The 24,718-nt window shown below is 37.4% G+C and overlaps 2 protein-coding genes across 3 annotated transcripts in view; one reads left to right on the top strand and one right to left on the bottom strand.

The window, feature by feature from the left end:
* On the bottom strand, positions 1–4,779 carry ap4s1 (adaptor related protein complex 4 subunit sigma 1). Of its 2 annotated transcripts, none has more exons than XM_084393514.1 (6): positions 4,641–4,779; positions 1,282–1,443; positions 868–954; positions 712–780; positions 607–618; positions 1–197 (listed from the first exon to the last, which is right to left on the bottom strand). In XM_084393514.1, the coding sequence occupies exons 2-6, from the start codon at positions 1,417–1,419 to the stop codon at positions 69–71; spliced, it is 435 nt and encodes a 144-aa protein (XP_084249640.1). In that variant the 5' UTR covers positions 1,420–1,443; positions 4,641–4,779; the 3' UTR covers positions 1–68. The 2 variants fall into 2 exon arrangements, with proteins under 2 accessions (XP_084249640.1, XP_084249641.1); XM_084393515.1 differs by lacking the exon at positions 4,641–4,779 and adding an exon at positions 1,590–1,661.
* The window catches only part of strn3 (striatin, calmodulin binding protein 3), a 25,865-nt gene continuing 4,861 nt past the window's right edge, over positions 3,715–24,718 (top strand). Inside the window, exons 1-10 of the mRNA XM_084393512.1 lie at positions 3,715–4,272; positions 15,744–15,847; positions 16,352–16,425; positions 16,587–16,668; positions 16,818–16,994; positions 17,099–17,237; positions 17,350–17,491; positions 21,260–21,396; positions 21,762–21,937; positions 23,066–23,113. Of these exons, the coding sequence (XP_084249638.1) occupies positions 3,730–4,272; positions 15,744–15,847; positions 16,352–16,425; positions 16,587–16,668; positions 16,818–16,994; positions 17,099–17,237; positions 17,350–17,491; positions 21,260–21,396; positions 21,762–21,937; positions 23,066–23,113 (1,622 nt within the window). The 5' untranslated portion in view covers positions 3,715–3,729. The remainder of the gene's footprint in view (positions 4,273–15,743; positions 15,848–16,351; positions 16,426–16,586; positions 16,669–16,817; positions 16,995–17,098; positions 17,238–17,349; positions 17,492–21,259; positions 21,397–21,761; positions 21,938–23,065; positions 23,114–24,718) is intronic.

Genomic DNA, 24,718 nt, shown 5'->3' on the forward strand with positions numbered 1-24,718 from the left:
TTTAAATTGGTAAGAAAAGCTTTTATTTAAATTTGTAACGGATAATTAATCAACTCGATTGCACTGGTTTAGCTTTCAGCCATCTTGTCCAGGGCCAGTAGTGGTGCCAGTATTCGGTTCTTATTTGTCTCCACAATGTGTCCGTTGAGGATCATTTCATCAAGTATAATGTGTACTTTATCTAAATTGAACATGATCTGATTTTCCATTAAGGAATGGAACACTCATAAACATGCATCACTAAAGACACAATGGACCCTTTTCACATTTCAGGGGTTCTCAAAAGCGAAAGTCATAGTTGGTTAAAGTTCTATCGTGGTGAACGGGAGACCACATCAGATATCATTTTTGTATTCCCATTTGCTCCAATAGCACAAGTGATGGCTTTCCAAAAGAAGGAAAAATACAGAGTGATTCAGCAGTCAGAAGCTGCTGATGAAAATATTAAAAACTTTACTAGAATTGTGTGGATGATAACTGTGGTAATTATGCATTACAGTCTGTGAAAAGAGTCCATGACAAATAATATATTGCCAGCAAAAAAAGCAATCATAGCCAAGTTTGGTCAATAATACCTAATATGTAAGTTTTACTGGTAAAGGATACATCCAGCTCACTCTGTCAAGAAAAGAAAACATCCGTTAATCAGTTCATCTTTTCTCAGGAAAATTGCAATAGGCCTATGCCTATATCAAAAATATCAGTACTTACCACACGACTGAAATACTTGTCTAACACCTCTACAAAGTTGTGCACAAGCTCATAGATTGACAGTTCATTCTGTGGGAAAGAGGGCCAAGGACTATAAATAACAGACTTTAAAAAGCTTTAAAGAAATGTATTTGACCAATAGTATGAATAACTAACCTCATTTTCAGTGATGCCAACAACAATGAAAAGAGCTGCATACTGACGATAGACCAGTTTGTAGTCCTTATACTCCACAAATGAACACTGAGGAAAAAGAAAATTATTTCAACAGCTAATTTTAATTCAAGGGTCAAGTTTGAAGATTTGAATTGGCAGTTTACAAAAGTAAAATAAAACTCGAGACCACAGACTGAACACCTGATATGTAAATCATATGTGTAGATGCAAAGATATGTTTCATATAGTAATGCTTTGTATAACATAAACAGTAAGTTTCTGTCCTTTATATCACTAGAATTATCCTGAGGGTCCGTGAAATTCATAAAATTCTGCACCGCAGACAATGGCCATTATACCATGTTGTGTGGTCGTCTATCATTAAATTAAGAGTAAAAGGTAAGCATGACTGACCTCTTCCTTCCTCCGGGCGAGACATCCCCTAACCATGTCAGCTTCAAGAGCTGCTCTCTTCCCAAGCTCCACTTGTTCATAATACTTAGATAGACGAGTCTGCCCCTGTTTGTTGACCATAAGTAGGAACTTGATCATAGTAATTCAGAAGAGTGGCCACCTCTAGAAAGAAGGAGACATTACGTCATTAGCAAACAACATGCCATGGGAGGGCAACAAATTAGCAGTTTTAATTATGTTATTTGTAAAACGATAAATATATTACATCACATTATTTACGGTATAACCGATAGTTTTTACCAACATACCACAGTTGCCAGAATTATTGTTACTAGTGTAAATTGATGGCGGATTGCGCTGATGTGATGTCAACATGGCAGCGTACACGTCACGAGGGAGTGACCTGCTCCATGCTTCTTCTTTTTTTGTTAGTGTACATCATTTGAATATTTCTCAAAGTTGCTTATTTATTATTATTTTTGCGAAGACTGTCAAATATTGTAAATTAGTAAAATCGTGTGCACCTTATATTATGAAAATAAAATGGAAAAACGAGATCAATTGAAGCAATTTGATATTTTATTTCACTCTTCCCAAATTTTTAGCCATTTTCACTTTCACATTTTATATGAAAAAAATGAGAAATTATCAGAGATGTTATTTGTAAGCTGATAAATAAATTACATAAATGTATTTATGGTAACCAACAGTTTTCACTAAAATACCATAGTTAGCACAACTGGGCTGCGTTCAGCCCCGACAAAACGTTGCACAACGTTTTTTAAACAGAAACGGTGATGCGTTGAACCATTCTCTGGTTGAACACACTGTTCTGATGACGCAAGAGTTGCAACTATGGCAGCTGAGAAGGCCATTCTTTGTGTTATTTGTGAAGAATTTTCTGAGCCTGATGAAGTCAGTATAAATATGTGTTTATTAATACTACAAAATATGCCCGATGTTACAGTACTGCACTTGCCGCCCAGAACAAAAGAGAACATCCCAATCGAGTGAAGGGATTGCTGAAACTGAAATGGAAGCACACATCTTACCTAATTCAGACTAAAACACATCTATTTAGCCTCACATACTGACTTTATTTGTAGTTCATACTGTTTTAATACCCTGTATTTTCTTTCTCATTTTTAGGAAAAAATTACCATTACCATTGTTTATCTCTATACCAAATGTCATACACTTGCAATGAAGCTAAAAATATAAACAACTACATCATTATGTTGATATCCTATATTTTTACAATAAAACGACAAACATGTCTTCTAATATCCTCAGTTGTTGCGTATACCGAGCTGCATCGAACACATTTGTAAATTACTTTCCTTGAACCCATTGTGCGAGTTCACTTTAAACGGCGTGCTTTATATACATGTTGCTGCTGATTGGACTGTAGTTCTGACACACCCACCAAACAAGAGAAAACTTATCTCAAACCCCGTTGCACACCGGTGCACGCCGTTTCCAGGAAACATGACGTTCAACCCGGAAACCGTAGCAAAACGTTGCGCACCGTTTTGAACTTGAACGTGCCCCTGTTGTTACTGCTGTAAAATAATTAACACTAATTGCTTGACAGAGCCGTTAGGAGGACCCCCAAGATCCCATTGGCTCAAATTACTTTTAATAGGTACTCTCTTTAGTGACTGATTACAATTCCTACAAAAAAAATTGTTATGATAAAAAGTAAAAACCCTATGGTATAATGCCCATTAATGTCTGTATTAATGGATAGCTTATGTACTAACATAGCATACAGATACAGATTAGCCTGATAATTTAGTTTATGCACGCAGTTGCACTTACCCTACATACATCTATTCACAATCATCTTTAATGTAATTACTTCTTCAGTTAAGTGTTAAATGTCAAAATATTTCAATTAGAAAAAGAACAATGTAATGTTCAATTATTCACTTAATATGTTATTATTATTATTAATAATTTATGAATTAACAGTTTAATCAAGTAAAAAACAAAAAAAAAACGTCCAAATTGTTTTATTATGCACTATCTAGTAAGCTATAACGTTACATATTTTAAATTATTATCGTTCTTATGTACAACTTATGACCCGATTTCGCGGAAGGACTTGATTTGTCATGACACTGGTCATGTGATGCCAACATGGCAGCGTCCATGAGGGGGCGACCTGCTCCATGTAGAAAAAAAGTTTTGTTTTCATGTTAGTGTGTACATCATTTTAATAAGTTGCAGTTTATTTTTGTGGGTAAAAAAAAAATTCTTTAAAAGTGAAAACAAAAACTAATTATATCAACTGAAGCTATTTGATATTTTACTTAACTCTGCCCGACTGTATAGTTATTTTTCAACGCCACATTTATTTTTATACTGTCAGTCAGGTACAGAGCCTGTCATTGTACAGCGCTGTCTACGCATGCGCAGTATCCGCCCGTCACAGTCTGTATTCGGATGACTCGAGACAGCGCAGGGTTGGGTGAACGCGTCCCATCATGCAGCGCGCGCGCCAGTCCTCCCACTCACTCACCCCGCAGTAGGAGACTCACATCCAGGGATCGGACTAATGGCGGCCGGCAAATCCGTGCGCTGACACGAAATCTACAACAGCCGCTCAGGTGCCAGCCTATTTCGTGGGGGGGCAGGGCGACGTCGCATCGCTACACGAACGGTAAAGAAGGGCGGGTTGAGGGGAAACAATCGGCGACTTCTAGCAGGACTTTCCTATTTTTAAACATGGATGAACAGCCCGGCGGAGGAGGAGGAGGAGGAATGGCCTCCCAGAGACAGCAGCAGCCCGCACCGCAGCAGGGCAACAACAGCATTAATCCCCAGATCGCCAGCGCTGGAGGAGCGCCTATGGTTCAACAACAGCAAGACGAGATGCCCAGGCCCCAGCAGTACACTATCCCGGGGATTTTACACTACATCCAGCACGAATGGGCCCGTTTCGAGATGGAAAGGGCGCATTGGGAAGTGGAGAGGGCCGAACTCCAGGTACAGACCCGTGGATTTGCTGACACACTAGTTAGTAACTCCAAGTGGGGACATTGATCGCCATCAAATCGGCTGCTTTAATTAAAGACTTAACGTTGATTTAGTAAGCAATTTACTACAGATCTCGCGAGCTTCCTGGCCGCCTCCATTTGCACTAAACGGGAACAGTTACATTACAATACATAAATCTGTTTGCACTCTAAGTATGCGAGACGGAAAATTTAGTACGCTCGTATTTTAATACACTGATCTAGTATTTCGCGTCGCTCACTCGCTTGTAGTGTGAATGGGCTAAGCTAAGCTAACATGACATCGTTGTATTAGCGATATTACTTGACACCCGGTACAATCGAGTCAGATTATCTTACCCAAGAACACAGGAGCAGATTTAAAAGTCGTTGTTGTGGATTTATCTGGTCACGAGAAAGCATCTGTCAGTGAAAGCCAGCAGACTTTGTCAACTATTCTCTTGTTCTGCCATTTTGTTTTGGTCAATATGGCGTCCGTATGGGTTGCTTCTTTTATTGATCCATCCTACTACTACCGTTTACATTCACACCCTGCTGGATTTTCTAACACACCATATCTGTTCTTTTGAAACAATAAGAAGTAAATGTCGCCGTTTATTTCTTATTCTTCCTGAGAATTCACGTAATAGTCCTCAGATGATAGGCAGAATGACAGCGACAGTCACCTATTGCGTTTACTGTATGAAAAAAGGTGCATTGGAAGTGAATGGTGACCGAGACTGCGAGTTACTTACATTATTCTTTTATGTAATATAAATGGAGATGTTAGTCATAAATTATGACTAACATCTCCATTTATATTACATAAAAGAAAGTAAGTTATACACGTTTGGAACAACATGAGGGTGAGTAAAATAATGACATAATGTTCAATTGTGGGTGAACTATCCCTTAAGAATGCTATGAGCAGATAGTCTTTCAAGTTTTGTGCCCCATCTGATTATAACAAACTTATTTCTGATGAATCATTCACATTATTTACTCACTCTGGTGTTTATCCAAACCTGTATGACTGACTTAACGTGCAACACAAAAACAGATGTTCACATAAATAACAGGCCCAGTTACCATTCACCTTCACTGTATGAAAAAAAGATTTCCGTGTTTTGGGTGTACAACACATACCATTTGACCAGTTTTGTGTTTGCAAGTTGTTTTTGACGGCCATACCTTTAAATGTTTAGTTCACCCAAAAATGACAATTCTGTCATTGATTTCTCACCCTCATGTCGTTCTGAATCCAAACCTGCAAGACTTCCATTCATCTTTAGAACACAAATTAAAATATTAAATCTGAGAGATTTCTGTCTCTCCATTGACGGCTACGCAACTAAAACTTTTTGACATTTCAAAAAGTTCATAAAGAGACTGTAAAACAAATCCATTTGATTTGAGTAGTTTAGTCCAAATTTTCTGGAGAGACACAATCACTTTATATCGTGAACAGATTTAATTTAAGCTTTTATTCACATATAAACATTTATCAATGCACATGCACATCAGTTATGGTAAATGGAAGCTCAAGCATGTTCCTTTGATGTGCAAGAACCAATGAGGTTCATTCTCGTGTGTTACGCAGCGCGTTTGAGCTTCAGCAAGAGGTTTGTTCTCGCACATCAAGCAGGTTCGGTTGAGCTTCTGTTTATGTTCACTGATCAATGATAAATGTGAATAAAAACCTAAATTAAATCTGTTCATCATACAAAGCGATTGTGTCTCTTCAGATAATTTGGACTAAACCGCTCAATTCATATGGATTAGTTTTACGATCTCTTTATGAACTTTTTGAAGCGTCAAAGTGGTGGTTGCGTTGCTGTCTATGGAGAGTACAGAACTGGCTCAGATTTTATTAAAAATATCTTCATTTGTGTTCCGAAGATGAACGAAATTCTTGCGGGTTTGGAAAAACATGAGGGTGAGTAAGAGAATTTACATTTTTGGGTGAACTAACCTTTAACATCTGCGACATAGGATTTTGTTCTTAAAGGGATAGTTCACCCAAAAAGCAAAATTGTCATAATTTACTCAACTTCTTATCGTTCTAAACCTGTATAGCTTTCTTTCTTCTATGGAACATAAAATAAGATATTTTTTTAAACGTCTCAAGTGTTTGTTTTTTGTTTGGTTTGAAAGTGATTGTGAGTGAGCTGTGCTTCATACATCACTACACTTTGACAATAGACAATTGTCTTTTTTGCCTGCGACATTTCACTTAAAATGAGTTAATGCGACTGCATACCAAGTCATAAAAGTTTAAAATTACATGAGGGTGAGTAAATGATGATAGAAAGTTCATTTTTGGGTGAACTCGTCTCTTACCTTAAGTGTGTCATGATTGCTAAATTTCCCTGCCACCCATATTTTCAGCCTACTAGAGAGGAGGGTGGCAGTTTGGCTTTTGTGAATGAGGAAAGGAGTTGGAAGGTCTGTGGCAGGACGTTGCGTTATGTAAACATAGTCAGTCTTCCCTTGGGAGGCTGAGGAGTTTTCACCACCCCTGTACAGACTTGTTCAGTGACATACTTTCAGCATGACTCCCTCCTCAAACCTAATGGGCACTTTTCATTATTCAGAGGAAGTCAGCTTGTACTCTCCCACACTCATACCAATCCAGGTCTTCTCAGAAAAGGGGTTGGTCTTGTTTATCAGCTCTGCATTCCATGTTTCAGATGTTCACTTGCCACTTAATCCTCATTGAAAACACCACAAACGAAATAATGCTGCAAGTTAAACCGTATCAAATCATGTTGCCAATTATGAACTTTTTTATTCTCTAGCCTTGCATGCAGATTTCATTATCAGGTGCTGCTCTTCCATGCATTTGGCATCTTGTGTATGTATAGGAGATCTGGCTAACGTCATCGTAATGGACAGTGGTTCAGTCTTCCTTTGATACTGTCTGGATCCTAATTGATGTGAAACTCCTCCTGTCAGTTTGCCGGGCCTCGTAGGCATAGCTGCTAGCAGAGATGTCCTGAGCAGTCACATCAGGAATAGGCCTGAATAGAGTTATCTGGGTTAGCTCAGGGTTTGTAGGTCATGGTAGCAACATCTTCAGAGTTGTGGCTCATTGCAACTCTCCAGCCATCAGATATTGTTAGTGCAGGTTTTATATTTATCATTGAATTGAGATTCAAGTTCTAACTGAAATCATTATGATTACTAAACAGTCATTGGTCACAACATAATTATTCAGTTACAGGTACCGGTAATCAACCACATTTTTAGCTTTTATTCAGCAGTTTAATTATCAACCAATGTTGTTTTATTATTATGTATATGCTTTAGTATAATGTTTTGAATTGGCTTTTATTTAATATTTTCTGTTATCATTTTAGTTTGTTTTGGAATTTTGCTATGTGCTTTTGCCATTAGCTTTTGTTTTATAGTATTAATATTTACCTTTAGTTTTAGTCATTTTAATACTTTTTAGAACAGTTTAAACATATTTTATCTTGAGTTAGCCAGCAAAATTTCTAGTAAAACAACTAAGTTTGTCATCTGATATTTCATTTCAGCCTTATTTCAATTAATGAAAATGATTTTTAGCTAATAGTTGTAGTTTCAGTTTACAATAACAACATTAGAAGAAACAAGTAATTAATATCAAATATCTTACATTTTAGTCAAAAATTAGCCAGTTAGTTTGTATATTTCTTCTGTACCAACAAATATAATAAAATCTAGTCACTCTGCTTTCACTTTTCACCGCTCCACACACTCTGGTATGAAATTTCATGAACACAGACAAATGAGACATCCCATAGCTTAACTTTAACCAGTCAGATTTGATAACCGTAGCTAAATCTTATGTAATTGTTTATGATGAATGTTTTAACTTCTGGAATTGGCATATTGTAGAGGCATCCAGTTTTAATGAAGCATTTTTGTAAACATAATTATGCGTTCTTAAAACCCCTTTTATGCTGTTTATTTATTTAAATATAAAGCTCTGCTTTAAATGTGCTATTCAGTCAGGTTTATATGCACATTTTACTTATATAAACATTGTACCATTACATTTCCAGTATGTTTCCATTGTACTATTATTAAACCTTATAGGGTCCCCTCATTCAGCTGTTTTTCTCCCACAGCAGGCAGAGTATTTTTAGTGTCTGTGTTGAGTTCACACAGCTGAAATGCTGTTCTGCCGAACTTAAATCTGGTAGGTGACAGAGATTTCCAGCAAGCATCAGAGAGCTGTGAGCAGCCAGCTGTTCATGACCATATGTGTACTAGCCATCCTCACACTCTGCTGACATGAGCAATGCTGATTTAATACAACAGTGTTCCTTAGTATTACCTGGCAGCACTTCACACTGCTTAAGAAGTGACAGTGAAACTGATTTACCAAAAAATGTAGGTCTAGTCAAGTTAGTTCAGGAGTAATAGATTGCGTGCATGATGTTGATGTTTCCTTGTAACTTAAACACTTAGTAAGGTGAATTTCTAATGACCTAATGTTCTACTTATATAGACTCAGCTCATTAATATTTAGATCTTAATGCATGTATCCCATTTCAGAGATGAACCAAGGTAGCAATCTGATCGCTTTAAGCTGCTTGTTTGTTTGTTGGAGAACTCTTGTGTGATGAACTTGCACTTTACCAGAAGACTGATTAACTAGATGCGGTGGGAATCTTTTAAGATGTTAACTTTCAGAGAAGTTGTGTATAATATAGGCCGTTTTGGAGGGATGGAGTTTTGAGGAAGCCATTTTAGAGTTGAAATGAATATCCACTCATTTACCAGTCCTGTTATGTGAAAGATGGTTTTTTATTTATTTCAGAATCAATTTGAATTCATATTAAATTGCTTTATTTTAGTCCTTGCTTATAGACAAGGCAGAGGAAAGTTACCTTGAGTCTTTTATTTCAGCAGAAGGCAGGGCTCGACAATAAGGACTGCCCGATGGCCGAGATATATCTAACTCCAGAACCACACGTCACAGCATTCTGAGGACAACAGCACCAGGCCAACAGGGTCAGAGCTGAAGTTAAGATGGTGCTTATGATCACATAACCCACCCAAACCACAAGACTGCTGTGACGTATAGTTCTGCGGATTCTGCATTTGGCTATTATTGTGATGGCCCGCGGCCAGCATGAACGTCGCTCGACAGTTGACACAACTGTCACTTACCCGATCAGGCCAGTGCTGTATCAAGAAAGTTTTATCATTTGCATGTGTTTTTAAGCCTTGCCAAATTAAATATTCAAGCGCAAGAAGACGTGAAAGAGAACTCGATTCATTATTGTGAGAAGTATTGCGTGCGCCCAGTAAGCCGCTTGTCAGACGGCGTGTGAATGCTGAATTGAGCTCTCTTTCACGTCTTCTTGCGCTTGAACAGACATATTCACGCAAAATTAAATAAAAAAACGGACGGCTAGTAGTTTTTGGTGTCACAATGGGTCAAAAGCAATAAACACTAGGTCAGGGCTCCACGTCAACGTTTGTCCGGGACGAGTGAAAGAGAATTTTACTTGCCCAACCGGATAAGTAGCCTGATTAAAACGTCAATAACTAAAAAAAAAACATTTTTATTTTAACATCAAAATTTCATTTAGTTTAAGTGGTGATTGATAGTTGATGATAATATATAAAGACGGTAACAAGGTTGCGCTGTCGAGGCTCGTGCAACTTCTCGAGGAGAAATCAGAACAAATGAGCACAGCACACAAATAAACTCAGTTAACATACTGTGGTAAAAATTCTACATTTGGAGTTTTTATATTTATGCCATATTATACAGTTAAGGTACAGTTCGGACAAGCAACTTTTTTACTCTGACAAGTGAATGACCGATTTACTTGTCCGAAGGAGCCCTGTTGGTATTTTTTATTTATTTTTTACTTTTTTTGTGGTGGGGCCAGTGAATTTTGGCAGGGCAAGTAAAAAATTTCATCATTCAACTTTTCCCCATGGTCTAGAGTTAAAAATGCAAACAAAAATCACAATACATAGCAGTATCGAATCGCAGTACTTGTAGAATCGCAATTCTTAAAAGTCACAATACATATATTGGCACGTAAGTATCGTTCTAGCCCTATTGTTTATCAGGTTTTTCGGCTGCAGTGTCAACATCAAGACTTTCCCGGTCAGCTCTGTTGGGCTGCTGTGAAATGCTATGACCATGTTTGTCATATACTTTTGGATATTTTAATCGTTTTGCAAATTAGTTAAATGTGAGTCCTTGATTAACAAAAAGAGGAAGCAAGAACCAGAGTACAAATAGTGACCATTTACTCAGTCCCTGAATTTTACCATTATGTCTATGCTGCAGATTTTTTTGCTCTCCCTTAGAAGTCTGATTATACTAGGCTATAACTTGCTTACACACTGAATAATGAGCCTTGCCCTTGTCAGAGGATTTTGAATTAGGCAATAAGTGAATAAATGTGCACTAACAGCAGTGTGAGCAAAGACTTTTTCAAAGAGTTTTTTATTTGTTGTGTTCATATATTCCAGCTGGCTTCCTGAGATTGTACTTTTAGTCAGTATGTATTAAATTGATCAGAAGTGACAGTGGCACAATGTTACAAAAGATTTCGATTTCAAATAAATGCTGTTCTTTTGTACTTTCTGTTCATCAAAAAATCCTGAAAAAAATAAAATAAAAAGAGCAGCACAACTGTTATCAACATTTTATTATTATCAGTGTTTCTTAAACAGCAAATCAGCGTATTAGAATGTTTTCTGAAGGAGCATATGACACTGAAGACTGGAGTAATGAAAATTCAACTTTGCCACCACAGGAATAGATCTATTAAAATAGAAAATAGCTTTAAATCAGACTGCAACGGAATAGCGCCAATTTTAATTGGTTGCCTGACTATTCCCATGTCTGCCATTGGTTGGACAAACCAATCAGACAGTGTTGCCATGTGGGGATGCTCAAAGCCATGTTGTCATAGCACTACATAGTTTGCATTCTTTGGGTCAACTTGCTATTTAGTGGCCTTTTAGGTGACGTCTTCCTCCAGTACAGTTTATTTCGGAGTAATTAAAAAAAAATCCAGTAGTCGAGCAGCTTTCATAAAAGCGTCAGTTTTTATCGCCCCGTTCTATTGAAGATGACACATTATTCCTGTCTTTGGGAAAAAATCTTCATTTGCTTGTAATATTCTTTGCTGTTAGCTATCTAATCTAACAACTGTATGGTGGAATGTGTCATGCGTCGGTGAGGGCTATTCTTGCCCCGTGCGCTGCAGCTTGCTCCTTTGTAAGGGTCTAGTTTTGGCTAGTGATCTCACTATGTTTCCCCCGGACTGCCTGTGAGGCGTCTCAATGGAGTGACCTCACACATTGATTCCAGCGCTGTGAACATGGGGGTGGATTGTGAAAGCACACTTCTGCCTGACGTTTGGACTGTCCTTCTTAAGAACTTAAGTCATGCAGTAATACCGTAGTTACTGAGTTATACATGTTGTATTTTGATCTGTGCATGAGCCTGTAGTTCAGAGATGTGGGGTCGTACACATGGTGTGCTTTTGAGTAGGCCTCGTGGGTTTTTTGCAGGCCTCTGTGTGTCAGTCTCGTTCCAAAATGTCCATCGTCTGATGACATGTACAGACAGCTGTCTTGTGTGAAAGCTCCATCCAAGAGTGTAAAAGCTTTCAGCACCCAGCCCAGCCTGTTCTCTCTCACATCTTTCTTAGGATAGTTTTATTGGTTGAGTAATGTGTTTGTGAAAGTTAACATGTTTAATTATGCCCCCGAACTGTATTTAAATTCCACCACACTGAAGGTTAGTGTCATTGGAACAATTCAAGTTATTTTCATGTTATAGCAAGCCAGTAGCAGATAGGCCTACATCTCTGATATTAACATTCTATATTAATGTCTAAATAAAAAATAACTGAATTAAAATACTACACTTGAATTTAGACATCATAGTGAAATTGGCCAGTCATTTAATTCAGTTGCGTTTTTAATTGATTGACAGCTCTAGTTATGTAAGTTTCTATATTTCTTGTCGTCACATCACGATTGGAGCTTTTTCTGGATTCTGTTTAATGATTTATTACAAATTTATATAAACGTTAACAGTTTAATCAAGCTTTTAAAATGTAAACAAATAAAAATTAATTTACAAGAGATCTGTATAAATTTAATACATGGGTAAAAAAAATCTTGTTTTTGTGATTTTCTTTAGAAATAATATTATTACTTTGAGAAGTAGGCTACATTTTAGGTTACAGTACTGATATATTTCTGTCACAATTTCTTTTATTTTGACGGTTTGTCATGAAGATTTTTTTGTTTCAGTCTGTATTTGAAAGTAGTTTTTCTCAAATGAACCTTGAAACTTGTGAAGTGACTCTCAAAGCAGCTCTAGAGATGAAGTTCATGTGTTCATGTCCTCATATATTGAGACGACAGGCGCTGAAAACACCACGAGCGTCACATACAGTTGTGGTCAGAATTATTGGCACCCCTGGTAAATATGATCAAAGATGGCTGAAAAAATAAATCTGCATTGTTTATCCTTTTGATCTTTCATTCAAAAAATTCACAAATCTCTAACCTTTCATTGAAGTAAAAGAATTGAAAGTGGGGGGAAAATCACTTTTTTTCTCCAAAACACGTTGGCCACAATAATTGGTACCTCTAGAATTTTTTATGAGTAAAATATCTCTGAAGTATATTTTAATGAATATTTACTTTTTTTTTTTATCGCACCAGGGTGACTAAACATGAAATTGTGTAGCTATGACTTCTAAATATGAGGAAACTCAAAGGCCAAATTCCCTTAATCATCCATCACATTGAGTAAAACCAAAGAATATAGTTTTGATGAGCAGCAAAAGATTGTTGAGCTTCACAAAATAGAAAGTGGCTGTAAGAAAATAGCTAAAGCATTGAAAATCCCAATTTCCACCATCAGGGCAAAAATTAAGAAGTTCCAATTAACTAAAGATGTTATGAATCTGCCTGGAAGAGGACGTGTGTCTATATTGTCTTGATGCACAGTGAGGAGGAGAGTTTGAGTGGCCAAAGACTCTTCAAGGATCCCAGATGGAGAATTGTAGAGATTAGTTGAGCCTTGGGGTCAAAAAGCCTTAAAAAAAAAAAAAAATCAAACAAAACCATACATCACCACATGTTGTTTGGGAGGGTTTCAAGAAAAATCCTCCTCGCTCATCCAAAAACAAACTCCAGCATATTCAGACACGACTGGAACTTCAAATGGGGTGAGGTTCTATGGTCAGATGAAACAAACGAAAAAAGTGCTTTTTGGCAGCAAACCCACCAGATGGGATAACAGGGATGAAGAGTACCCCATGCCCACGGTTAAATATACTGCTGGATCCTTAATGTTGTGGGCCTATTTTTTTTGCTGGAGGTCCTTGACTTCTTGTTCAGATACATGGTATCATGGATTCTAGCAAATACCAACAGATAAAAAAATCAACCTGATGGCCTCTGCTAGAAATCTTATAATGGGCCGTGGTTGGATCTTCCATCAGGACAACAATCATCAAAATCAACACAAAAATGTGTCACTGAGCACAAAAGGAAGCTTCAGCCGTGACCATCCCAGTCCCTCACCAGAAGATGAGTGAGCTGAACTGAAGTGAAGAAGCAACAACATGGATCTGGGAATCTGAAGGATCTGGAGAGATTCTGGATGGAGGAATGGTCTCTGATCTCTTGACAGGTGTTCTCCAAACTTATCAGGCATAGGAGAAAACTCAGAGCTGTTATCTTGGCAAAAGGAGGTTGCAAAAAGGCAATACTTAATAAAAGGGTGCCAATAATTATGGCCAACGTGTTTTGGAGAAAAACATTTATTTCATAATGTGATTTATTTATTTTTTTACTTTAAAATCATTTACTTCAATTCAAAAAAATTGAATGAAAGATCAAAAGGATTAACAATGCAGATTTATTTTTACAGCCATCTTTGATCATATTTACCAGGGGTGAAAATAATTCTGACCACAATTGTATGTGAGTTTGTGTATCAGACGAAACCATCTTTTTACACGCAGAAATCACTTATTAGCGACATGCACTGACTGGCTGTTATTGCGTTTATTTCTGCTGTGACAGACTGAAATTTAAAAAGCCCTTATTAAATGCTAGGTTTCTTTCTGTCATCATGCAGTTTAGGAAAATATTTCTCATCGAATTGTAAATGACAAGCCCACCTTCCCTGTTTCTATGAAAATTGCTCAGGATGTCCTCTAGTTTACCTGCCAAACAAACAAGGTTGTCCTGAGAGCCTGCAAGATCTCTTTTTCTCCAGGAAGGTTGAGGGTTTTGGTTGTCTATAAATACCCCCTCCCTTTGCCTCCTCTCATTCACTTCCTGGCCTTTAACAGGGGTCAAGTTGCACAGCTGCTCTCATTTGCTAATGTTAACCTGCTCCGTAGAGCTCTGTTCCTCTGGGCAGTCGCCTGCCAGTGGCCATGTGTTGGTTCCTCTTTAGAAAATAAGAGATCTGTGCTTTTTATTGGCGGGGGGGAGATTACCAGAGATCACCAGAGATTACCCAGGGCATCTCACATCCAATCAAACATAAGTCTGGGTTCAATTCAGACTGATTTGCCAATCGTTTTCAGAAAAGAACTGCACCGTTCGGCTTAGCTCCAGTCTATTTAACGGATCTTCTATCGCCCTATAATCCATCGCGCTCTTTAAGATCACTAAATTCAAGGCTTTTGGTCATTCCTAGGATATCCAGATCAACCAAAGGAGGGAGAGCATTTTCACATTTAGCTCCAAAACTCTGGAATAGTCTTCCTGATACTGTTCGTTGCTCAGACTCGCTCTCCCAGTTTAAAACTAGATTAAAGTCGCATCTCTTCAGCCAGGCATTCATATAATATTTTTAATCTTACAGTTCAAACTACAATCCGGCCTCTAGTTAATAAACGCCAGAGGAGAACTGGCCCCCGACTGAGCCTGGGTTCTCCCAAGGTTTTTTTTTCTCCATTAGGTCACCTGATGGAGTTTTAGGTCACCATTGGGTCACTTGATGGAGTTTTAGGTCACCATTAGGTCACTTGATGGAGTTTTTCGGTTCCTTGCCACTGTTGCCTTTGGCTTGCTCAGTTGGGGATATTTTGGGGATATTTAATTTGATTTTATCAATCAATAAATTCCATTAGAAACAAACCTTGTTGTATTATTTTAATTTAATACTGTGAAGCTGCTTTGATACAATCTGTATTGTGAAAAGCGCTATACAAATATACTTGACTTGACTTGACTTGACCGTTCAAATAATTCGCTCACAAATACATGTTTTGCTAAATGTTCCTTTTTGTATGATGTCACTTAGGACATCGCTATTTATTAGTCTGTATGTATATTGTTTCAGTGCCAAGTCTTTCTTGCTCATTACATACAATTCACAAGCTGACAACTCAGCTAAAATATATAAACACTGGTTTAACCTGTCACATGTCTTCATGACCTGCTTTTGTCTTCCAGGCCCGAATAGCGTTCCTCCAAGGAGAAAGAAAGGGTCAAGAAAATTTAAAGAATGACCTTGTTAGAAGAATAAAAATGTTAGAATATGCATTAAAGCAAGAAAGGTTTGTAATGTTTTTTTTTTGTTTTTGTTTTTACATTGCATTTTTCTTTCTTTATTTTTTTAAAAACACTTTACAATAACGTTTCATTTGTTAACATTAATGTTTTAACTAACATGAACTAACCATGAGCAAAACATCTGTTATCTGTAATCTTTGTTAATGTTAGTTAATAAAAATCCAGCTGTTCTTTGTTTGTTCATGTTACTTTACAGTGCATTAACTAATGTTAACAAATACAACTTTTAATTTTAATAATGTATTAGTAAATGTTGAAATTAACATCAACAAATATTAATAAATGCTGTAGAAGAGCATTTCATTATTAGTTCATGTTAACTAATGAAACCTTATTAAAAAGTGTTACCATTATTTTTATTATTTTTAATGTATTATTTCTTAATCCTTTTTAAATGTAATGATAAAAAAGTAATGTCATTTGTAAATGTATTCATAAAAAAATATATTTTTTTGTATTTTAACAAAAATTATTTCTTCCATTACCAGAGCAAAATACCATAAATTAAAATATGGGACAGAACTAAATCAAGGTGAAGTAAAAATGCCTAGCTTTGAATCAGGTAAGAATCAGCGCAAGTATTCAACCTACTTTTGAAAATGTGTATATACACTACCTTTCAAAAGTACTTCCCCTATATTTTTTAATGCTATTGTGAATGTCTGTGTATAGATTTTGTTCAAGGTTCGCTGATGTGTTTTTTTGTTTCTTTGTTTCTTAAAGAAGATACCAAAGAAACAGAGGTCTCTGCTATACCTCAGAACAGCCAGTTAACGTGGAAACAGGGCAGGCAACTCCTCAGACAGTAAGTTAGCCTTGAGTCATTATGTTTTTTTGTGAATGACACTTCCTCTGTGGGTGTGACCGTATTAGTCCTGCTAAGTCCTGAACTATTTCTATCACCTGAATGTCTGAGCTGTGTTCTGAATCTCTTTACACATCTGTCTTTTCAAGATATCTTCAGGAAGTAGGTTATACGGACACAATACTGGACGTTCGGTCGCAGAGAGTTCGGTCGTTACTGGGGCTGTCCGGCTCAGAGCAAAACGGTTCTGTGGAAACCAAGAACCTAGAGCAAATTCTCAATGGAGGAGAGTCTCCAGCCAAAAGAAAGGGACAAGATATGAAAAGGTACAGATTTTTCTTGATTTATTTGGTCCGATTCAACTGGAAGATTAATATAAACAGTTAAAAGAAAAATTAAAACATTTCTCATGATGCTTTTGGTTCAACAGGAATCCAGAGGTTCTGGAGACATTTAATTTTTTAGAAAATGCTGACGATAGTGATGAAGAGGAATATGAAGAGGGTGACATAATGGAGGACGTGCCTGACAGGAGCGATAAACGCAGAATAAAAAAACATAAAATTAAGGTGTGCAACAGCTTTAGTGGTTATTGGCATGAATGATACAATGATCTCAAACTAATCTTCCTCAGTGTAGATTGTCTATGTAATATAGCCTATAACTTGACTACTTTTCCAGGTAGGAAATGAAGGTTTGGCTTCTGACTTGCCGGATGACCCCGACACAGAGGAGGCACTGAAGGAGTTTGACTTCTTGGTGAATGCAGAGGATGGAGAAGGTGCCGGGGAGGCTCGGAGTTCAGGAGACGGCACAGAGTGGGGTAAAATAATACTCGCCAAACTCAAATAGTCGATTTTATTGTCATTAATCATGATGAAAATAGATTCAGATTCTTAAAAAGATTTTAGTGTGGTGATTGAATGATGACCTCAGGTCTATTGTTGTGCAGGGTTAAAATAAGGCCTGCAACTAAAGGACTAGTTCACCCAAACAAGAACATTTTGTTGTCATTTACTCGTCCTCATGTTGTTCCAGCCCTGTTTTTTTGTATCCCATGAAACAGAGCGATGTTAGGCAGAATTTCCACACAGCTCTTTTCCATAAAGTGAAAGTGAATGGTGATTTATACTGAAACAATCCAAAACGGACATAAAGGCCCTGTTTACACCTGGTATTAAGATGCATTTTGGTCGATCGGATCACAAGTGGATGACGCTAAATACAGGTGTACACTTTCGACCACTTCCAGAGGTAGTCGAAAATGCATTCGACCGGATAGCTTTCGTAGTGTGAACACTCATGTGGTCAAATGCATTCAAACAGTCACAAAAGACCGTCTGCTCTCCATCTACTGACTAATGCATAACCATTATGGGACGCGCACGCGCTAGCCAGATGGGATTTAAACTTTGTCAGCTAAAAACGAAAAACGTACCATGCACAATGTTCTCTCACCATTTCTGGTTAGTCCAAATTTTCTGAAGAGACACTCACTTCATGTTATGATTATTTATTTTTTTCTATGTCCATTAAAGCGCAAGAAGACGTGAAAGAGAGCTCAATTCAGCATTTGCACACTGAGACACTTTGGATGTGTGCACGCACAAAACTTTTCACACTATTCATTTGAATTCTCTTTTGCATCTTCATGCACTTGAATACTTAAATTGGCAAGGCTTAAAAACATGTGCATCAGACAAGTGACAGTTGCGTCAACTGTCCAGAGTGACTTTTACATTGGCCCCGGGCCATCACAATAAAAACCAACTGCAGAATCCACAGAACCATGCGTCACAGCAGTCTGAGAACAGCAGCGCCAGGCCAGCAGTCTCACACCGGTGTTGGGGTGGAGCTTGTAGCGTCATTAAGGGTAGGTTTAGTGGTTGGGGCGGGGTACGTGATCGTCAGGACCACCCTAACTTCAGGTCTAATCCTGTTGGCCTGGTGCTGTTGTCCTCAGACTGCTGTGACGTGTGGTTCTGCAGTTAGATATATCTCGGCCATCTCTGTACACGTTTAGGCACGTATCCGAAGCCCAAGTGCTTATCTGCGTTCGGCTCTGACTTGGAGCGCACACACAAAAAGACACCGGAGGAACAGTAGGCTTAATGCACTTTTAATAACACTGTTTAAAAGGGGTGGTTGATTATGATTTCACTTTAACTTTAGTTAGTGTGTAATGTTGCTGTTTGAGGATAAACAACATCTGCAAAGTTCAAAGCAAAGGGAGATATTTTCTTTTACGGAAATCGCTTTTTAAGGACTACTACAAATGGCTGGTAGGGATTAAAATGAGCTTCTTCACGGGTTAGTGACATCACCAACCCTAAAATTTACATAAACCCCGCCCCTGGGAATGCGTTTTATAGATTATCATGGCAGAATATGCTAATCAATGACTAGAAGATAACTAACATCTTTGTCCGACCCCGGTTCGAACATAAAAGGCTACAAGTTTTTGAAATATTCAATGTGTGTCTGTGTGAGGTATTCGGAGCTGCTAACACACACGAGCTCTTGAAGCTCCGTCCTCTGTGCCGGGAGCAGCAGCTCATTTGCATTTAAAGGGACACACAAAAACGGCGTGTTTTTGCTCAATTTTAACATGATGCTATAAAAAATATCTGTGGGGTATTTTGAGCTAACTTCACTTACACACTCTGGGGACATAAGAGACTTATTTTAAATCTTGTGAAAAGGGAATTATAGGACCCCTTTAATATTAAACATATCCCACAGTTTAGAAACAATAGACACTTTTTTGGCTGATTTGGATGTTAAGTTTGGGCATTTAGAGAGGAGCAAAAGTGCATCACTGTGAAGGAAAGGAAAGGAAAGTGCTCTGGACGGAATGCTGCAGCAGCACAATAATCGTTTTACCTCGATTAACTTGTTTTCATAATCGTTGGAAGCCAAAACCAAACAATTAATCACACAGCCCTAATATGGGTCCAGAAGACTAGAAATGTAGAGCACGAGAGATGGTACTTCATTAGTAAAAATCACCATCCACTTTTAAAATATGGAGATGAGCTGCTCTGAAATACTGCATGTAGTTTTATTTTATTTTTATACAAAGAAATGATAAATAATTAAATTTTTTGTGTGAACATGTGCATGCGTGTCTTTTGTATGTGCTTTGTGGCACACGCTGGCCCTGCGGTGGAATCTTAATTGGGCCTGTTGCCGCATCAGCATTCCTGACAGCTTCCAACACAAGAGATTCTCTCACTGCTCCGACCAGAGCCAGCTGGGTCAAACACATCAGCCCATTACATCCGTCCCACACCCTTCTGCTTTCTTTATCTCTGCCTCTTTCTGTCTTACTCTCTTCTGTCTTTTCTGACCCACTTCTTAACTAAAGATTATGTAAATGTAACCATAAATAGGACATGTATTTTTGGTAAAGAAGTATAAGTGTGTGTGTGTCACCCTGAAATGAAGACATTTATTACCATAAATGTGGTACGCTATTATTTCTGACTTATATAATGAATTGCATTAAAAAAAAAAAAAATTGTGGTTGGACTGGTGATAATCTTTGGCAGGGCAAATAAAAATTAGACACACTGTAGCCTTAAAAATATTTATTTTTGAGCCCTGTATAAATCATAAATACACAATATGTATGCACTTACATATTATTGTGTTTTTTTAAAGAATATCAGAATACATTATATTTTTTATGATCCTGAAAATTCAGCTTTGCATCACAGAAATAAATGATAATTTAAAGTATAATAAATTGAAAACCAATTATTTTAAATTGTAATAATATATCACAATATTACTTTTTTTTTTTTTTTTTTTTTTTTTGATCAAATAAATGCAGGCTTGATGAGCAGAAGAAACTTCTTTCAAAACATTAAAAATAGTAATGTTTCCAAACTTTTGGCCTGTACTAATATATATATATATATATATATATATGAAAATGATTTTTTTTAAATAAGAATTCTATTGTTTGTTTGATGCAAAATGTATAAATTAAAAAAGAAAGCTTGATTGAATTAAAAACAGTCTGTGCTTGCAAAGACATTATGGCTTTATAAGTTTAGTCATTTTGCTTCCATATTTGTTGCAAGGTGAGATGTATTTCTATTATAGAAATACAGTATAGAAAATGTCCTGTTACATAAAAAAAACCTTTTGAATGCAGATCTACCAAGTGTAAGAGGAGAGTAAAATAAAGTGTGTGTGTGCAAAGAAGAGAATAAGTTACTTTGGCTATTTACTTGTTTACCCTGAAACTTACCTCAGTTTTTGAAACCGAATATTGAGATTATCCATTTACTTATTCGTAACATACCCTGTATGTCACATAACCTGCTTTTTGGAATACCGTCCTGAGGTACCAGAGGCTGGTGTCAAATTAAAGCTAACATTTTCATTGATCCAACCCGTATTATTCACTCTACTTTGTTTAATTTTGTGTTATAATACGTTAATATTGTGTTATATACCACAGAGTTGTTCTGGTGTTGAACTGCTGGTGTATGTTTGTAAAACAGTCTATAGCTTAAGCCCTGTTTTTTTACTCCAAGGTGTGGCACCTTGTTTACTGGGCCCTTCTCTTTCCTATTCTTAGCTGAGCCTCTGCCATTCACGCCTGCTGGGGGCAAGTCCTTTATCATGGGCTCTGATGACATGTTGGAAAGCGTGCTGGGCCTGGGAGACCTCGCAGATCTGACTGTGTCCAATGATGAGGCTGAATACAGCTATGATGTAAGTATGTCACAGAATGCTCCTCTATTCTATTCTGGCATTAATAAATTATAGCCTCTACTTAAAACAAACAACAAAAAAAACAAGGTCTTTTCCCTGCTCAATTTTTAAATGCAGTCTGTATTGTGTTAACCGTCAGTTAACAGCTGTATAAAAACAGCCCGTCATGTTTACTCAAATGTCATGTACTATATTAGTTTCATTCTGGATAAAGGTTGCTTGTCCACGCTGGTGTGGTTTGCTGTGTGCTCAAATAGGACAACTATCCTAATGCCTTGCAGTCAGTCGACCTGCAATTTTCAGGTTTCATTTCACAGTTGTTAAAATGCCTCTGCAACGGCCCCTCCCCCACCCTCTATTTTTAGTTGCCAGCCAATAAGGATGCATTCAGGAAGACATGGAATCCCAAATATACCCTGCGAAGCCACTTTGATGGAGTGCGGGCCCTGGCCTTCCATCCTGTGGAACCGGTGTTGGTCACAGTCTCAGAAGACCACACCCTCAAACTGTGGAACCTCCAGAAGACCGTTCCTGCCAAAAAGTAAGTTCTCACTGTGGCTTTTCAAGGAAAGGGATGTCCTGGGATTAGGCATGCGACAGTATAACATTTTCATGCTGCGATAATTGCTGAAGCTTTTATCACGGTATACGGTATTATCGCGGTATTAAAAATAAGTTGCAATAAAAGTAAAAACTTTTTTTCTTTTAACAGAAAGAACTACAATAAAACAATACACAAAATAAAAAGTAAACAAATGTTTCAAATAGATGCAAAAGAATTATAAAGACCAATAGGTAACAATTTAAAATAAGGCCTACATTTGTTACAGAAGTGTATTTTTTAACTAACTTTTTTTGTTAACTTTGATAACGTTAGTTTAAGGAATTTACAACTGCTAATTGTTAGTTCATGTTAGCTCAGGTTTTGTTGAAACTAACATTAACTAAGATTAATAAAATGCATTAGAAGTATTTTTCATTGTCAGTTTAACTAATATTAACTAAAGAACCTTATTGTAAAGTGTTACCGAGTAATAGTAAAGAATCAGAACATTTTCGATCTCTATCTAGTAGAGTAGAGTTGTAGTCCATATTAAAATGTAAAAATGTTTAAGTCTTTATTTAAGTATTTGGTGTTGTGATAAACACCATTGAGAATACAAACATCTGAATGGCTGTTTGAAACATTTAAATACTGTTCAGAAACAGAAAGTAGCGCAGCAGCTTTGTTTACGCCAGGTTATTGGTGTATCTGCTGCATTTCGGCTGTTCTGTCAACGCCATCTGCTGATGAGAGAGTGAATGTGCATTTTCATTCAGCGTGTCTCCTTCACTCTTTCCGCCATGCTATTCATGCGTGTTGGTGTTGTTTACATCAGAGTGTGCACGCAGCACACACGCATTTGTTGTACATTTTAACCGTTTGATGAAAAAGTATTCTAAAAATCTGTTGGTAATAAATAATTATTCACGCCATTTTGAAGTGAACAATAACGTGCATGCTTGTTATTGTGATATGTCGTAATACCGTATATTGGCACATGTCTACTTGGGATTGGTTTTGATCTTAAAAATGATTCCTCAAGAAGCACAATGATTTTATCATGTTGTGTTTTTCCCATTAATGTTCCAAACAAACCGTTAAACAAAGTTGTATCTTGCTTTGCAGAAGTGCCTCTTTTGATGTGGAGCCCATATACACATTTAGAGGACATGTGTAAGTATTGATTTCATGACATTGACTTCAATTGTAGGGTCAAAGATTTGTGACAGTATGGATGATTCTGTGTATTTAGTGTTCCCCTGACCTCTGCCAAGCCCATTCATGAGATGGTGGCGTGATTCATTACTAATTCTCCACAACATGAGCATAGTGAAGTTAGCTATTCAAAGGTGCATTCAGTACAATTTTGTTTACATTTCTCTTGCCCTTATTTGTCCCAGTGCTCTTCTACTCTATACTGACACCTACTGGTGTGGATGCTTGATCATTTCTGCCATGTGTGTGTTTTTTGCTGTCGTACCACCACATTAATAAAAAGGACATTTTTGGATTCAGTCCCAATGATTTTTCATGTGTTGTTGGTGGAACACAGCTGGCTGCTGCATTACACTATGTTGTCAGCGGTTGAGTGAGTGCTTGAGGTCCCTGCTTTTGTCCTCATTATGGTTAGTAATATTAGTAGTTGGTCAGTTGGATGACAGGGCTGGTAATGTGATGTAAGCAAAAAATGACTGAGTGCACCTTAAAAGATACAGTAAGTGTCTCCTGAGAAACTTGATATTTGAAATCAACCAAAGCAATCACAGCCCTCCCTTTATTGCTCCGCCCCCAAAGTGCACGAACAAGCAATCATAGCTGAAGTGAGGCAAAATAATGCTTCGCGAAAAATAAAGCAAAGATGACGAACAACTGACAAGGAAGGAAAACAAAGGAACATACAGTACACAAGAGTTTATACAAGCAAGTGTCCATTTTTTAGTCACCAGCAGGGAGCAGCACACCAGCTCCAGACCAAAACTGTCCTGTTAATATAGCTAACATTACAATAACAGCATATCTTGGTTTTGTGAAGCACAGTAAAAGCAGTGTTACTCATGTATGGTACAGAAACAACGAAACCTCGCCATCTGTTTTCAGGCCTTCCCGTTTAAGTCTCTCCAGTGTTTAAATATTAACGCGGGTCCTAAAGCTCTTGCCTGATCATAACCCTTCTTTTTGACATTCCTCTGACCTTTTCTCTTTTGTAATGTCTCTAAGCCATCTCTCTTTGAAAGCCGTCTTTCTACAAATTTCCCTCTTGCTCACTCTCTCTACTCCCCCATCATGAGGGTATACGCTTTCAACAACTTTTCTCAGAAATCGCTTACTTCACCTTTAAAACCCTTGTCATGAAGCTGTTCTTTACAATTGTCTCCTCAGTCTTTGCTGTCGTTTGGAACTGGATAGTGAGTGTCTCAAGTGAGGGTGAATGAAATTTACACTCTGAGATCTCTGTCCTGCCTTGAATGCGGAACAGGCTGTATTACGCCTATATATATTAAATGCTCATAATGGTTTTGTGTTCCCCCCACGTATATTATACTATATAAAATTAAACTACTAGTCGACTAGAAAAATCTGTAGTCGGGGTAAGCCCTATAAAAATCCCACTGGCTGTGTACTTGAATTTATGCAACTACATGGCCCACAGTAAGTATTTGGAAAAAAAAATTGGCAACATTTAAGTGAGTGTCATTGCATTAGGCACAAAATCCAAATCAGAGTTGCTTTTGTCAGAATTAGTCATTTTGCTCTTGCTTTTAACCAGTTGGTCTCAAG

The sequence above is a fragment of the Rutilus rutilus genome (assembly GCF_951802725.1).
Source record: "Rutilus rutilus genome assembly, chromosome: 21".
Classification (NCBI taxonomy): Eukaryota; Metazoa; Chordata; class Actinopteri; order Cypriniformes; family Leuciscidae; genus Rutilus; species Rutilus rutilus.

Bases quoted from the DNA above. Each gene is read 5' to 3' on its own strand.
- ap4s1 (XM_084393514.1), bottom strand. From the start codon at position 1,419: ATGATCAAGTTCCTACTTATGGTCAACAAACAGGGGCAGACTCGTCTA. The intron at 955-1,281 runs GTCAGTCATGCT...CTTTTTCCTCAG, and splicing joins TCGCCCGGAGGAAGGAAGAG to TGTTCATTTGTGGAGTATAA. The intron at 781-867 runs GTTAGTTATTCA...TCTTTCCCACAG, and splicing joins TTGGCATCACTGAAAATGAG to AATGAACTGTCAATCTATGA.